A 15,996-nucleotide genomic window follows, 5' to 3' on the forward strand; every position below is an offset into this window, starting at 1 on the left:
GAGAGAGATCTGCTCTATGAATGACTCCCACATCCACCCTCCCCGTCTACCTGCTCTGTCACCTCCCTGGCACTAGGCTGGGCTGGGCCCAAGTGCAAAGTCAGGAAGATTGCTTTCCTCTTCATACGCAGACCTCTCCTCAATTGCTCTGCCTTCCTTGTACGTGACTTTGAACAGATATGTAAGTGCCCACAGCAGCTAATAAAAATCAATCTGTACTGAGCTTCCTGAGCAAGTAGGTCATTTCTCCTGGAAGTATTTAAGTTTAGAGGTAGGCCAAGCTCAAACAAGTAAGTGAACTGTGAATGATGGGAATTTGGCCACCCAGGGATAGACCCAGAGGGAATTTTATAAGGTTGTTTAAAAAGATTCAGTAAGGTCGTCTGATGACCTTCCTGACACCCTCACATCATAGCATCTCCTGTTCATCTACATACAATAAGATTCCCATCCCCCATTGTCCTGTAAGACTTCCTTACTTTTTTTTTTACTTTTTACTTTGAAATATTTATATTTAAGAAAAGTTGCAGAAATAGTACAGTTTCCATTTGCCCTTATCCCATTTCCTCTAACATAAACGTCTTCTGTAAACATAGTACTATTATCAAAAGTAAGAAATCAACACTGGTCCAGTACTACTAAGTAATCTGTAGACTTCATTCAGATGCCCCCAGTTTTTATGAATAATAAGGGTTTCTTTTCAAATCGTGTGTCTAAGACAACAATCAAATTTGCTCTTGTGTCTTTCTTAAATTGAGGCACGCTTCAGAAACCCTGCCCTCCCCGGAAGCACTAGAGGTTGCTGGTGGGCCTCTCATGGTCCAGACTTGGCACAACTCCATCTCAGCATCCATAGGGAGTATTCTGCATCCTTTAACCCCACTCTACGCTGCCCACCCACCCATCCTTTCTCCTCCTTTCCTGTTTCCCACTCTCAGAGAACTGCATCTTGGGCTTCACAGACCCCACGCTCTACAATGCACTGTTTTCATTTTCAGAGAGCCCTCTTCTTTGTTCCTAGACCCAAGAAGTTTGCCCAGGAGATTGCATCTATTGACTCCCACTGTCACTGTCCAACTCCTGTGGGCTGCGACTTGCAGTGGCAGTGTTTCCCTGTCCATGGTCCACGGTGCCTCCCAGGTGGATACTCATACGGCTGCCACACTAGTTGCCATCCTTCTTAGGCCTGTGTGACCATCCCTCATAGGCTCCTTGCTCTGGGGAATGGGGAGACCCTGGAGATGGAGGGCAAACTGAGTTTGTGTTTCCCTATCACATGACAGCAAATTTGGAAGGTTGTGGGTGTTTGGCAATGTGGTCACTAGATCACCTTTATGAGAAACAGGAATGCCCATCACAAAGCACCCTGGCACCTTGACACTGCGGTGAGGTAGCCGGCGCAAGTTGGTGCCAGCTGCTGGGATAAAGGGCCAAAATTCCCTATGCCCTCCCCTAATGCATGTTTCTTCTGCCTAGAACGCAGCCTCGGGCACGCTCACCACAAGTGCCCTTGCACTCTTGCTGCCTTGCCGCTTCGTGTTTTTAGTTTGCTGAGTACGGAGGACATCAGCAATGAAAGAGGTGTGAGCTGGAGGAAAGCACAAAGCCGATTAACGTTGGAGGAGCATTTGTTCCCCTCCAGCCACAGCAGCAGGAAAAATGGAAAGGATGGAAAGGCGATGGTGACTTTATGTTTAAAAGAAAACCTTTTGCCACCCCACAGACAGCAAAGCATCTTCACAGTAGAAAGCCCCTGTAAGCGATGCAAAAACTTCCATAACCAGCCATTGGGAGGCAGCTGTAAATTGTGGCTAGAAGCACCAGTTTGAGGCAAATCTAGCTCTTCTACTGGCTGTGTCACTTTGGACAAGTTCTTTGCCCTTTCTGACCCTACGGTTTTCTCATCTGTAAAATGGGACCTTCATCTTCTGTGTAAGACTGTGGTCAGGATTAAATGACTTAATATTGATCTTACATGTCAATGAAATTTAACAGGGTGTAGCACAGAGTAAAGGCTCATTATAAAGTCACTTATTATTAGGCTGATTTAATTTAAAGGAGTGTCTAAAAGTTGAACATCGACACAGATCTAATAACCTGGAATTCAAGCTTGGACCTGAATTCTAAGTTTAAATCCTAGCTCCACCACTTACTGGCTTTGTGACTCTGAGCCAGTTACTTAACTTCTCTGAACTTGAGTTTCTCCCTTGGATACATAAGGATGATAATTCCACACAAGGGGCTACTTTGAAGAAAGCGCTTAGCATAGTACCCTGCACAGAGAGTGGCAGACACTTTCATACATGTTGGTTTTACTAGTGCTGTGGTTCTCAACCACATTCAAATCACCTAAGAGCTTTTTAAAAACCATGAATCCCTAAGCTGCCTTCCCAGAGACTATGCTTTAACAGGTCCAAGGTGGGGTTTGGGCACTGGTATTTTCGAAAGCTTCCTGGGGAGATTCTATAAGCAGCCACGGCTGAGAACTACTCCCTAGAAGATGACACTATGGTACAAACAGTATTTTATATCTGACCCCAAGAGGCTAACCAGAATATCAAGAATTCTGGGCACAGTCAAAAATTTCATACACCTGCAGCTCTAAGCCCCTGATAAGAAATAAGCAGCCAAGGAATTGCATTCCATTTGATTCTGAAGAACAGTATTCAAAGAGGCTTTTTAGAGTCTTGAACTGGAAAGGTGGTAAGAAGTTTAGCCTAAGCCTCACACATAAAATATGGGAACTCCCAGTAGGTCGGGGATTTATATCTGGAGGTAATTCCAGGGTTTTGTCCTCCCAAGAGATCTAAATTGAGGCCTTGAGAGTTTAATGTGAGGGAAGAAGAAGTGTTCTCATCATGACACCTTAAAAATCCAGGGCTCTGCTAATGCCTCGGGGTAGAAAAGCATCATCTGTAATAGCAGAGGGGTGCAGTGGGGGTACATTCTGGTCTCAGGACTTCAGTTTCCAAGATCCAAGGTTTGGTCATCTAGAAACTTCTTTCTCCCCATAGGTTTATGGTATTAGTTACCCAATAAAAGTGGGGTTAATTTTACAACCCAAGTAAAATTTAAGCCAAAAAGGCTTCAACATTACTCTAGGATTTATGAAAGTAAACATGTGGAGTGCTTGCAGGATTTTGCAACATTAAAATTTCAATGTCTTTATGTCAGGTATATGATATATCCATTTGTACGTGTAATCAAAGGTTACGTTTTTAAGAGCTTTGCGCTACAAACTATTTGGGAGACTAAATTGAAGCTACGTCCCCCATCTCCACCTTCACAATGACTGTTTTAGTGAGTAGGGAGTAGAAAGCAGCTGAAAACGAGTGTCTTAAAGCTCAGCCCTCTCAGATTTTTTTTCACCTGGTTTCCTGTTCTAGTGGACTTTACAGACTCCGTCCCTGAACCCTCAAGTGTGGAAGCCGAGGATCAGAGCGCTGACCACAGTCGATTTTACAGAGTAGAAGCTCAGTAAACAATTTAAAGATATGTCTTCTTTGGTAACTGTAGATACTTTAATAATAATCATGTGTTACCTCTGTGTAGCGCTTTTTAAAAGCTTTTACACAGTTTGATAGGATGCTCAGGACTTTGACTTACCGGGTAGAGAGTTCAAATATTATCTTCATCTTATGCATAAGAGGACCACAGCTTAGAGGACTCGGGGATCTTGCGTAAGGATATGCAAACTGTTAAACCCAGAGAGAGAATTTTGTTCTCCTATATTTTGCTCTAAAGTACTTTACCTTAGAAGAAACCCAAGAGGGAAAATGTTCTTTTGTTTAGACGATGCGTTGATTCCAGCCAGGTTAATAGAGGAGGAACATCCAGAGTGGAGGTCAGCCCATAAGTGTGACAGACAGCCTTCTGTTTGGCTGCTGTCTGCCTTCCTGAAGCAGATTGATATTCTGCACCCTGGAGTCCTTGTGCTTATGACAGGCCCTTGTGGTGGGTGATGGACTCTGTCCTTTCAAGCTGAACCCACCATCTTGGGTCCTATGCTCCAGCCTTAGGTCTCCAGGCATTTGCCACACTGTCACTCATCACATCACTTTCTGGTATCCCCTTGTCTTCAGAATAAAATTTACATCCTCTCTTTTATTATTATAATTTTGAGGCAGCAAAATTTTTGAAAGTTTTTGTTTGTTTGTTTTTGGGGACCATGAAAGCAGGTTTCCATTGACATTTTCTCTGGATTTCCTAGGACTTCGTGACTCATTTGAAATTGTCTAGTCCACAGTTTGCCTTGGACCTCTCTTTCTGCAGGGCAGAGCTAATGGGTCTTAAGCAGTGAGAAGCTGTGTAACTGGACTGCCCCCTGGTTTCTTTCCAGCTGCACCCAGCTTCTCACCCCATGGAGCCTCCTAATTGACGTATCAGTCAGAGTGGATCTTGGGGATAATGCGCCCACGCCTTTGTAGCAAATGAAGCAAAAATAAAATCTGTGCTTAAAAAACAAAAACTGTAGAACATGTGCCCAGATTTCCGACTCATTTCCTCCTTACCCTTACAACTACATCATCTTCCAGCCCACCACCAGCTGCGAAAATAAAAGTGTTTTCTCCCATGTTTAAGGATGATTTTGTGCTTCAGGATGATTTTCGGGAGGTGAAGGAAACTTGACCAACGTGACCAACAGATGTTTGAAGGGGTGGATGGAACTGAGGAGAAAGCTGAATTCCTTACTTAGCCCAGTCTCTAGGATACTGTGCCCGACGGTGCCCCCTAGTGACTGTCTCGGGCATCGCTCAATCAGAGCCCACATGTGTTTACTTCATCAGCTAATGTCTGTGCTCTGTTTTTAGAGATGAGTACGAAGAAGATGGATTCTGTCAGCCATACAGAGGGATTGCGTGTGCAAGATTTATTGGCAACCGCACTGTCTATATGGAGTCTTTGCACATGCAAGGGGAAATAGAAAATCAGATCACAGGTAGGTCACGACAATGGAATTATATTTACACCTTGCATCACAATTTTTCTCACCAGCAGTTTTATTGAGCTCTTCTCTTGACAAAGGATTAGGCTAGGCAAAGGGGTTAGGAGCAGAGCCGTAAAGAAGCAAGAGATATGATCTCTGCTCTGGAATTTACATTAGACTAATTTATTGAAGGTTGCCCTTAGAGGAAAAGGAGGCTTTGAGAAGTCTCACATTCATTCAAACACTCAATAAATATTACTGAGTGCTTTTGGCAGACTGAGAACTGGGCTGGGCACTCCGCATGTGATGGTGTGGCGGGTCAGCCAGGTACATCTCTGCCCTCACAGGGTTTACTGTTTGGAAGCAACATTGTGCAGACTGACGGGATGAATTTAGAGGCTAGAATTCTGGATACTAATCTCAATACTGTCATTACTGTGACTTTAGGCAGAAATATCTCCCTCTCCATGAAGACCCCTTTCTTTGTCTGGGAAGTGAGTGAGGAGGCGGGATGGTCATCGGTCTCTTCCTGCTCTAGCTTTCTCTATTTCACCTTTCACTTTCCTGAACTGCATCTTTCTAATGGCAGCCTAATAGTGAAACCGTTTCCAGCACGCATGAGGCAGGTAGCGTGGGCCACCAGGCACGATTCTGTACACCTAGTTCTGATGGTCACAGCAGACTGTGCGTCTCCCATTAGTGTAGTTATGATGTCTCTGTGCCACTAAAATGGCCTTTCTGAAATTCTCATAAGGCTGCCAGCTTTAGCACTGAAAGATACAAGACACTCAGTTACACTGGATCATTTTTTACTATGAGTATGTCCCAAATGTTTATCTGAAAGTCAAATGTAACTGGATGCCTCGTAGTTTATCTGACAACTCTAGGATTTAAGAGAGGCAAGAACAAACCCAAGCAGGCACACAGAGCAGCAAAAAGTCCAGAAACTATGTACCGTGAAGAATTCGAAGGAACTGAGAGGGGGCCAGGGGAGCTATTTAACCTGGAGAAGCAACTCTAGGAGGATGTAGTTGCCACTTGCTAAAGCCCTCAGGCTTTCAAGGGGAAGGGCTCAGTGAAATTCCAGAGCAGATGTGCGACTGATGGGGAGCAGCTATTGAAGACATGTTTCAAACCTAATAAAGGGACATTTTAACATCCTTTTTGCTAAGTAGTCACAAAAATAACTGGGAGTTCTGATATAAATATTTGGTCACCCATTGGTAATAATCCTCTCTTGGACATTTTCAGTGGATATCCGCTTACTGGAAAGTAACAGTTTCTTTAAAATGAATCCATTTACCTTTGTTTAACCAAGCATTTCCCACACTTGTTTGGCTCTGGAACCCATTTCTCAAATACTTTAAAATATTCTACAGAATGAGTGTTCTAAGGAACATACTTTGAGAAGCAGTGTACCAGCAGCCTTGTCGGAGGCTGCCTTATGAAGTGTAAGCTCCTTGTCAGTAGAAGTCTGCGAAGGGGGGCCAGTGTACTTCACAGGAGTAAGGGGTTAGGCTCAGTGACCCCTAATATTCTGTGATACCCTCTGGAACAACTGAGTTGTGCCCTTTGAGAACTTCCAAGTGAATTGCGTCATTTTCAGAAGACGGAATAGAAAGTATTCAAGCCCCCAAAGAAATTAAACAAGTTACCCAAAGTCATCCAGCAACTCAGAGGCAAGACTCAGAACTAAATCCCATGTTCGGTCTCAGCCATTGCGTAAAGCGAGTTCTGCCCCGCAGCTGTCAAATGTTTTAGAAGCCTCACAAAACTAATAAAAAGGACTGGATGAAACAAAGTTCTGTTGCTTTGTAGTAAAAAATGAAAAATATATTGTACTTTAACGTAATTAATTCTTTTTATTAGGAAACGGTACATATGTAACTTAATCCTGTTTTTTTAACTTTGTAGTCAAAATGATTTTTTTCAAGCCAGTGAAAGTAAGCTGCTTAGACATCTGAAATGAATCTCCTTCTCCTGGCCTTGTCTATTTGAGTACTGCAGATTCCTTCCAGTGTGTGTTTACATCTGATATCTGTGGACTAGATACCCAGAGGAGATAAACCCTGCCCCTGGCAGTTAATAATTGTGTTTGTTTTCCAGCTGCCTTCACCATGATCGGCACCTCCAGTCACTTATCTGATAAGTGTTCTCAGTTCGCCATTCCCTCCCTGTGCCACTACGCCTTCCCATACTGTGACGAAACCTCGTCTGTCCCAAAGCCCCGGGACTTGTGTCGCGATGAATGTGAAATCCTGGAAAATGTCCTGTGTCAAACAGAGTACATTTTTGCAAGATCAAATCCCATGATTCTGATGAGGCTGAAACTGCCAAACTGTGAAGATCTCCCCCAGCCAGAGAGCCCCGAAGCTGCCAACTGTATCCGGATTGGAATTCCCATGGCGGATCCCATAAATAAAAGTAGGTGGTAGCCCCTGACCGTCTGTGCTGCCTTGGGGGTGAGCAACCCCATGGCACAGTGAAAACCGTGACCCCCAGTAATTCTTCATATTGGTGGTCAGATTACAAAATGTTCCAGTGGGCCAAATACCTTGTCAGGGCTGGGCATTCAGCAGTGGATTAGATGCAGTGCCTATTTTCGAGAAGTTGCGTGAAGATGGTAATTTAAAAATATGATTTTTGGTTCCTTAATGACTTAAAAATAGAATTGCCCTATGTCCCAGCTATGCCACTCCTGGGTATATATCCAAATGAACTGAAAACAGGTGTTCAAACAAAAACTTATACAAAACGTTTTGTAACCACTCTATTCACACTAGCTAAAAGGTGGAAACAACCCAAATGTCCATCAGTGGGTGGGTAAATAAACACATTGTGGTATATCCACATAATGAAATATTATCCAGCCATAAAAAGGAATAGAATCCACATGCTTTAACATGACTGAACCTTGAAAACACTATCATAGTGAAGGAAGCTGGACACCATTGTATAAGTCCATTTCTATAAAATATTCAGAGTGGACAAATCCACAAAGATAAAAGGCAGATTCGTGGTTGCAAGGGGCAGGGGGAAGGGCGGGGGTGACTGCTTAATGAACATAGGGTTTCCTTGGAGGATGATGTAAGTGTTCTGGGATGAGATAGTGGTAAAAGTTGCATAATATTTTATGTTCTAAATGCACTATTGGTAAATTTTATGATATGTGTATTTTACTACAATTAAAAAAAATATATACATATGAGGGTTTGCCTCCATCCTCCATCCTCTCACCACTGTCAAATAAAAGACTTTTTCTGTGCATTTCCCTTTCATCTATAATTAAATTCACTAGTAATGTTTTGGTTTCCTTTTGGTAGTTAATACTATTTTATTAGTTAAATAAGTTAATGCACCTAAAATGCTTAGAACTATGTTTAACATATCATAATAACAACATCGTCATTATTACTGTTGTCATGTTCATCTTATCGTTACCCATCCCAATTTCATTTTATTTCAATTGAATAGATTTTGGCAGTGCTTTCAAGCAACAGGGAGGAAGACTTAATAGAACCTGCTTCTCAGGGGTGCCCAGTGCATCACAGTGATGGCCCTAACCTCTGCCAGAGACTCAGAGAGCACTGCTGCTGATAAACATTTGCTGTGAACTAGATTCTTTATCACATGACTCATGTCTAAGGTCATGAAGCGGAAATGCAAGGTGGAGTCCCTGCGCCATTCAGTAGGAAGTTACTCCAGTGCCCCCGCGTCCCGCCACAGTTCTGATTTTTTCCTGTGTTCAATATCAAAAATACTTGTGGAGGGACTGGTTTTCTTCCTGAAGCACAAGCTGTAAATCCTCCCAGGAATGTCCTTGCAAGGCTGGCTCTATACCCCAGCGCAGCAAGCGAGGAGGCTGCCGTGTGGCCCCTGGCCAGCAGGGAAGCTTCGACCATCACAGTAACCGCATGTCCTCCCTCCAGACACTGCTAGCTGGGACGACATCTCCTCTGTTTCTTTCTCAGTTTGGATTTTTTTGTTGTGCATTTCAGATCACAAGTGCTATAACAACACAGGTGTGGACTACCGGGGGACCGTCAGTGTGACCAGATCAGGGCGCCAGTGCCAGCCGTGGAATTCCCAGTACCCCCACACCCACACCTTCACTGCTCTCCGCTTCCCAGAGCTGAACGGAGGACACTCCTACTGCCGCAACCCAGGGAATCAGAAGGAAGCTCCCTGGTGCTTCACCCTGGACGAAAACTTTAAGTCTGATCTGTGCGACATCCCAGCATGTGGTAAATACCAAGTCATTGCCTTTAACATAGTCAATCACTTTTTTTTAAATCCTTCTTTTCCTTTTTTTTTTTTTAAATATATTTTTATTGAAGTATAGCCAGTTTACAGTGTGTCCATTTCTGGTGTACAGCATAATGCTCCAGTCATACATAAACATACATATATTCGTTTTCCTATTGTTCTTCACTATAAGTTACTACAAGACAATCACTTTCAAAGCTCCCCCAACTCCAGGCCCCTTCCCTTAGGAGAATCGAATAAGGAGGCAAAGGAGAGTGATAGTGTTCGTTTGATCTCAAACCCTGTTTCTAGGAGAGATAAGCCTTGCTGTTTTGATGCAAAACACCCTTTAGGGTACCAAAGCACACTCTCACGATGTAAACCACTTTTATCCCTGCCACCATTGTGTTAGTGGGTATAACTGGCACCATCGCTCCAGAGGCACAGGTGGAACAGCTTATCACAGTCATTCATGGAGTAAAAGACATTACCCACAATGGTCCATGTCCCAGAGCACCCTCCTTAGCACAGCAGGTGTACTGGAAGCAGAAAGAGAAGTGTTTTCCCTGTGTCCTTGAGAACAGCCGCAGGGAGGAGGAATCTATAGCCATTACTCAGTCATCCAGAGCATCGCTGGATCAGTGGTGGATAAACGGCGTCCTTTCATCCTTTTAAACCACAGAAGTGTAGACAGAAAATGAAATTTCTGAAGTAGTTTGTCCCTTTTTCTAGAAAATGTTTGGAGGGTAGGAGAAAGAGAATGAAAATGGTGGTGAGACCTGGGAGTTTGCACCGTTTTGGAACTGATTCACCTTCCTGATCCTGGTTCTCACAGACGATGTCACCTGAGTTTTCCAGGCATCGTGGGAGGGTCAGGATGTGACAGGAAAGGGAAGCCACACCAGTAAAATGGAGATAATGGTGATATACATGCAGGGTCTTTTGTGAAAATAAATGAGGCATTCCCTGAAGAACTATGATGTCTGGAGGATAGTAAATGTTGAATAAATATTTTCTAGTGTAATTATAATATAGTCAATATATAAAGAGGAATCTATCATAATTGATATATATATATAGTCAGCACTTATAGAGGAATGTTCGTTCTCTGTTTAACAAATATTGTTTGAGCCCACTATGGAGTAGGGAGGTTGAAAAAGGAAGATGTGATTCACGTACGATCACAGTGCAGTGTGTATGATACGGTAGGCGTTGGCACAAGTGCTGTGGAGTGTAGAAGAGGAAGCTAAAACATACTGCAGAGGTCATTAGGAAAAAGTAATACAAATATTGCAAGAACCCTTAGTGAGGAAAATTGGGGAAACTCTTACACTACAGTTTCCTTCTTTCATGTTCCCTGTGCCATGTTGTTTTCACCTGCCAGACGGTTTTCTGGAAGGTGAAACAAGCTCTGTTTGAAAAAGAGGGGGATCAGATTCTTTTTGTATCGCCGGCTTTTAAATGCCTTCATGTGCAGCATAAAGAACAGAGTGTGATGTTAACTCTTCCAGAGCCACCATGGGCAAGTTCAGAAAAAATTATCCTGTATTTTTAAAATGGTTTGTGCTTAATACTTTATGACTTTTCCCATATGCATTATTCAACATTAACAGGAAGGAATTTAATTAAATGTAGATTTATAATCCTTTTCTTGGTTGCCCCATCCCCTCTCCTAAACCAGGTGGGTGTGAGGATGTGTGAGAGAGCCAGGGATAAAAGCTGCTTTTACTGAGCACCTCCCACATTCCAAGCATAGTGCTTGGGGTTTCACAGGCTTTATTTGTACTCACCCTCACACTGTGACAGGTATTATGAACCCTATGTTGCTGGTGAAGAAACAGGCTCAGGGAGCCTCCAAGTCACCCAGCTGGTAAATGGCAGGGCTGTCTGACTCCAGGGCCATCTTCTTGCTGCTCCCCTGTGCTGGCTCAGGATGCTGATGTGTGTCCTCAAGGAGACCCAATGACTGGTTGTAAGGAAGAAGCACATGGTTCATGCAGCCCTAGGTGAACACCGTCGTCCTTTAGGGGACTTCTGACCACTGATTTCCAACTATAATGCTCATGAGAAGCAGGGAGGTAGTTTGCTCATAAACTGGAAGATTTGTTGATAATCTGGTTCAAGCTTTATTACAGTTAGTTTAAGTCAAGACTTGAAATGATGCCTAAAGAATAATAGTTTTCATTTCAATGGCTTTCCTGAAGCTGTCAAGGCAAACACACTCTCTGAGGGACGAAGGAAACCCTTGAACAGTCTTTCAGACTGTAGATAGAGAAAGACCACCGACATTTGCAAAACACCTACCCTGTGCCTACGTGGTTCTCCGTGCTTTACATACTCACCTCCATGTAAATCTCATCACCACACTGTGGGGCAGGTGATATTCACATATTCTGCCAAGGTTCAGGAGGGTTAAAGGACTTGTCTAAGTGAGAGAACTGACTCATGGCATTGGACCTTGAACCCTCATCTCTTTGCATGGAGCTCTGACCAAACTCAAAGCTTGTGCTCTTTTCCCAGACACTTGGCTATTTCCCAGTTAAAGATTTCTCAGAGACAAATAAAAGAATTTTAGGCTCAGCCTCTGGATTCCAGTATACTGATTCCCATAATCTGATATGACATCAAAACATGTTCCCTTGCTGATGAAGAAACCCATCACAGTATTACTCAGTATTTTATTGTAGTATTAATCAGTACAGTGATGTTGGAAACCCCTCGGATATTTCTTTCTGAATATCAATCTACAGAATTCTGAGGACTGGTCAATTCTAGTCACATGAGAGATAAATTTAAATGAAAGCTGAATCTAGAGATGACAAGGCGGTTTTCACCACTTACAGTAATAATTTTTTTTTTTAAAAAAAAGAACATTTTCATTTCATTTTGAAAGAGAACAGTTCCTTTTGAATTCTTCAGGCCAAGCCACAAATACATCCATGAAAGGAGCAGGGAATCCTTGACATGTGATCAGTAAGAAGCTGCTGAGATGTCAGCGGCTCCCCAGGGTGTGAATTAAAGAAGAGAGCAGGTCAGCATCAGCTGTTCCAATGCAAGGCTTCTTGTAATTGCCCCTCCATCGCCCACCTCTAACAAAATAATCATAGCAGAATCCTACTTCTCTAACATTGCTTTAGAGCATTTGATTTCTTTTCTCGTTTCATCCTTACAAAAATCATGACAGATCAAGTAGGAATTTCCTGCCCTGTTTCACCGCATGAGACAACCAAGGCCAGGGAGGTGGGAGGACCGACCCAAGAACACAAATCAGTTAATAGAAACCAGGTCTCCCATCTCTAGGGACTCTCACCGTGCTTTGTTGCATACCAGGGGTTCTCAAAACAGCGGAAGATTCCAGGGAAGATCTGGCAGTGTTTGGAAGCATTCTGGTCATCACAGCCGGGTGGGGTTGGGGGTGCTCCTGGCATCTGTTGTGTAGAGGCTGGGACACTGCTCAGTACCCCAGAATGCACAGAACAACCCACACGAAGAATCACCCTGCCCAGAATATCAGTAGTGCCCGGTTTGGGAAACCTTGAGACTGAAAAAGAATTCTACCATTTGGACTGTAGAATACAGTATGTCGTGTATACTGTGTGCATGATACGGTGTAGACTGTAGAGTAACAATAATATTATGGAGCAGTTACCATTTACTGAGTGCTTACAGTGAGCCACTGTGCTGTTTTTTATGCATTATCTCGTGTATAATAGTTTGTAATTGTATGAGTTGAGTTTTATTCTACCTAAGAAGAGAAAAATGAGGCTTAGAGAGATTAAATATCTTGTCCAAGGCCACATGGTTAATAAGAAGTGGACCCAGGACTCAGACCTATAGCCAGTCTTGTAAATTCTATAATCTATGTATGTATGTGAGTGTGTGTTTGTATATATAGATAAGTAGGTAGGTAGGTAGGTAGATGGATGGATGGATGGACAAGTACTGAGAATAACTTTGCATCTTATAATGAGTTGCAAGCTTGTGGGGCATATTTGAAATGTAGTCCTTTTTCTCCTTCCTCTCAAACGGGATGGAGTCTCATGAGAATATCCCTGCATTCTTTAGCTAAGTCAACGTTAAGGAGATTTCATAACCTCCATGGGGTTTCTCATTTTCCTACTGATATCTTTTGTTTTCGTTTCAACGAAGTAAAGCTAAAAGAAGTATAGGCCTAATTAAATGCAGAATGTGAGCATTTGTTGTACTTTCTAGAATAAAGGCACTTGAGAACAGTCTGCCCCAGATCGTTTTATCTGTGAACTTTCACTCTAAAAGAGAACATGAAATTAAACACAACCAAATATGTCTGCTGTGAATTCTGGGAACTAGCTTAGCTAGGACTGTGTGCATGCACCCAGGCAGTGCTTGGAGAAAGTGAGAGAACAAAAGATAGTTTGAGCAAGACTTGACCTCTCGTTGTCCCTGTCTTTTGTTTCCCGTCCGACACATCTAATGATTACAATGGTTATTACTGAAAGCAATACGTGTTGCACTTCTACTATGCCTTCAACTTTGTGAACAAGCTAGATCAGACCATGTCCTCGTGTAGTTTACCATCTAGTGGAAGAATCAGATGGAAAAAATATAAATCACATTAAGCACTGTCTTACAGTCTCCAACGTTAATGTGGGCTGTTGTGTGCTTTGCTATTTGTGCTGTGTGATGTCTGCTGTGAATTGTCTACCATCCTAAGTTCTTTACAACGGCATCCGGCCTGCAACTTAGTTGATGCTCAATAGAATGTGTTGAATTAACCCGCATAATAAGCCACAGGATAAAGGTATCTCCTCCATTTTGCTGTGAGACAATGTTGTTTTTACCAAAGCCAAGATCAGGTCCACAGGACCATCACTCTGTCCACCATGCTACAACTACTTCAGGAACAAATTCTAGCTTATTCAGAGGAACAAACATTCCTTTATTATTTTCCTTTTCCCTTTGATCATTAGGAGCTCTCTCGGTCTTTGATTTTCTTATTTGAAGCCCCAGGGATGTAGGAATGGAGCCCCCAGCCACAAAGACATCTACTCTGAGACCCCAGGATGCTCTGCTTAGCCTCAGCCTGATCTGGACCAGCTCCCCCGGCAGCTCCACCCAGGTCTCACAGTGTTTGCCCTTTTCCCATTAAGTTCTTGGGCTCCTCCCTTCCTGGCAGCCCCAGGTCCCCAGTCTTCAGAGTTGGCCATCTTCCCTGAGATCCTGCCTGCAAACCTTCATTCACTACGCTTTCACCTCTAGTCCCTGTGGCCACCTTCCAAGCCAAATAACGTGGGCTGGGTGGAAACTAAGTCGAAAAAGAAACATTTGCCTGTGTTCTTTCCAGCTGGCACCTAGGCACACCTCCCAGCTTCACGGTTTCACTGCAGACCTTATCACTGCTTTCCTAGGCAGCTCTGAGGGTGGAAGTGCAGAAAATGTCTTTCTCTGGGAGCTCCTTTTGCAACCATCTGGCCATTTCCCTTTGGCTGTGTTCTACCATCTGACTTACGTTCCTTCTGTCTCCCCAACTAATTGAGATCCCCTATTTGTTTCTTTCTTAAAGTGTATGGGGAAGCAGGACCCTGATTCCATTGGTGTTTTCATATTCAAACCTTCGCCCTTTATTTCACTCTAGATCAAGTCCTGAGGCCACATTTCCTCCCCTACCAGGCCAGCATATCTGACTCATCTCTAAATAAAGACTTCTCCATCTACCAAACAACCAGAACTTCCCAACAGTGGTATTGTTTTTACTCCTCAACCAGCTTGGCTGAAGAGTACTCACTAATAAAAAAGAGTAGTGAACCATTTGGCTCCATTTGGAGTTTTCATACCTGGCCTGTTGCTTTTGTAATTCCTTTTAAGTCCTTGCCTTGCAATGGTTTGCCAAAGGGCACGTTGCCCAGTTCTGTGCCTGAATAGCCCTGACTTGTCCCATAACCTTACAAACATCCACCCTGGGTTCTGTTTTGTCACAATCCATTTTCTCCAACATGGTGGTTTACAGTTTGGGGCAAGGCAGATGTTTTCCAGATTGCGAACACTGCAGTTTTTAACTCACTCTGTCAGCAGCCTTCTCCCATATTTCATAGAGGACCTGTTGTAAGGCAATTTGTCTTTCAGCCATTTCTTCAAACCAAAATTGAACATTACAGTGAATTGGATGGTGGGGAGGGGGAGAGGAGGAAGGAATAGAGCACTGCTTTGTAGAGTTTGAAGCTTTCCGGAAGAGTTATTTTTTGTGCTACAGAGATTTTCAAGATGTCCTTTGGTCTCCAGTCTTTATATATTTTCAGCAGAGTAAAGAACGATAGTTACCAAAAACTTGTAACTAAGTCATGTTGCATAAACATTCTTAACCATAAAATAATTTTCTTTCAAAGTTTTTTTTTTTATTGTCCCCAGTATATATGGAGTCATTGATCCAATGTGTCAGCTGCTCTAGCAATAAGCTGTTGGAAGCTGTTAACTGTTTGAGCCCACCACAATACCAATAGGAAGTGTTCCTTGTCATCTTAACCTTTTGGTGGCAGAATTCTGATATGACACAACAATGACTGTTGCTGTTGGCTTTGTATCAGTCAAGGTTCTGGCAGGAAACAAAAGGCACAAGCAAATAGACTAAAGAGAATTTTAAAAAGAGGTTGTTTTTAAAGGTGTTGGCAGAATTAGGGTAAACCAGTAAGGTGCAGGACTGGGGCTAGCAGAAGTGAGATGACCATTCGAGGCTGGGAGAGTCAAGGGAACATTCGGTTATCTTACCCAATAGAGTACAGCTAAGGCTGAAGAGAAGGCTGTCCATTGCATGCTGTGTGGCCTTTGGTGGAGGGGTGCGGGCAGCCCTC

General features: G+C 43.1%; 1 protein-coding gene across 2 annotated transcripts in view; it reads left to right on the forward strand.

Annotated features, from left to right (window-relative positions):
- The window catches only part of ROR1 (receptor tyrosine kinase like orphan receptor 1), a 388,377-nt gene that overhangs the window by 346,292 nt on the left and 26,089 nt on the right, over positions 1-15,996 (forward strand). For both annotated transcript variants that reach the window (XM_032494476.1, XM_032494474.1), the window contains exons 5-7: positions 4,812-4,939; positions 7,034-7,351; positions 8,926-9,171. In XM_032494476.1, the coding sequence (XP_032350367.1) occupies positions 4,812-4,939; positions 7,034-7,351; positions 8,926-9,171 (692 nt within the window). The remainder of the gene's footprint in view (positions 1-4,811; positions 4,940-7,033; positions 7,352-8,925; positions 9,172-15,996) is intronic.

The sequence above is a fragment of the Camelus ferus genome, chromosome 13 (assembly GCF_009834535.1).
Source record: "Camelus ferus isolate YT-003-E chromosome 13, BCGSAC_Cfer_1.0, whole genome shotgun sequence".
NCBI classification, from domain to species: Eukaryota; Metazoa; Chordata; class Mammalia; order Artiodactyla; family Camelidae; genus Camelus; species Camelus ferus.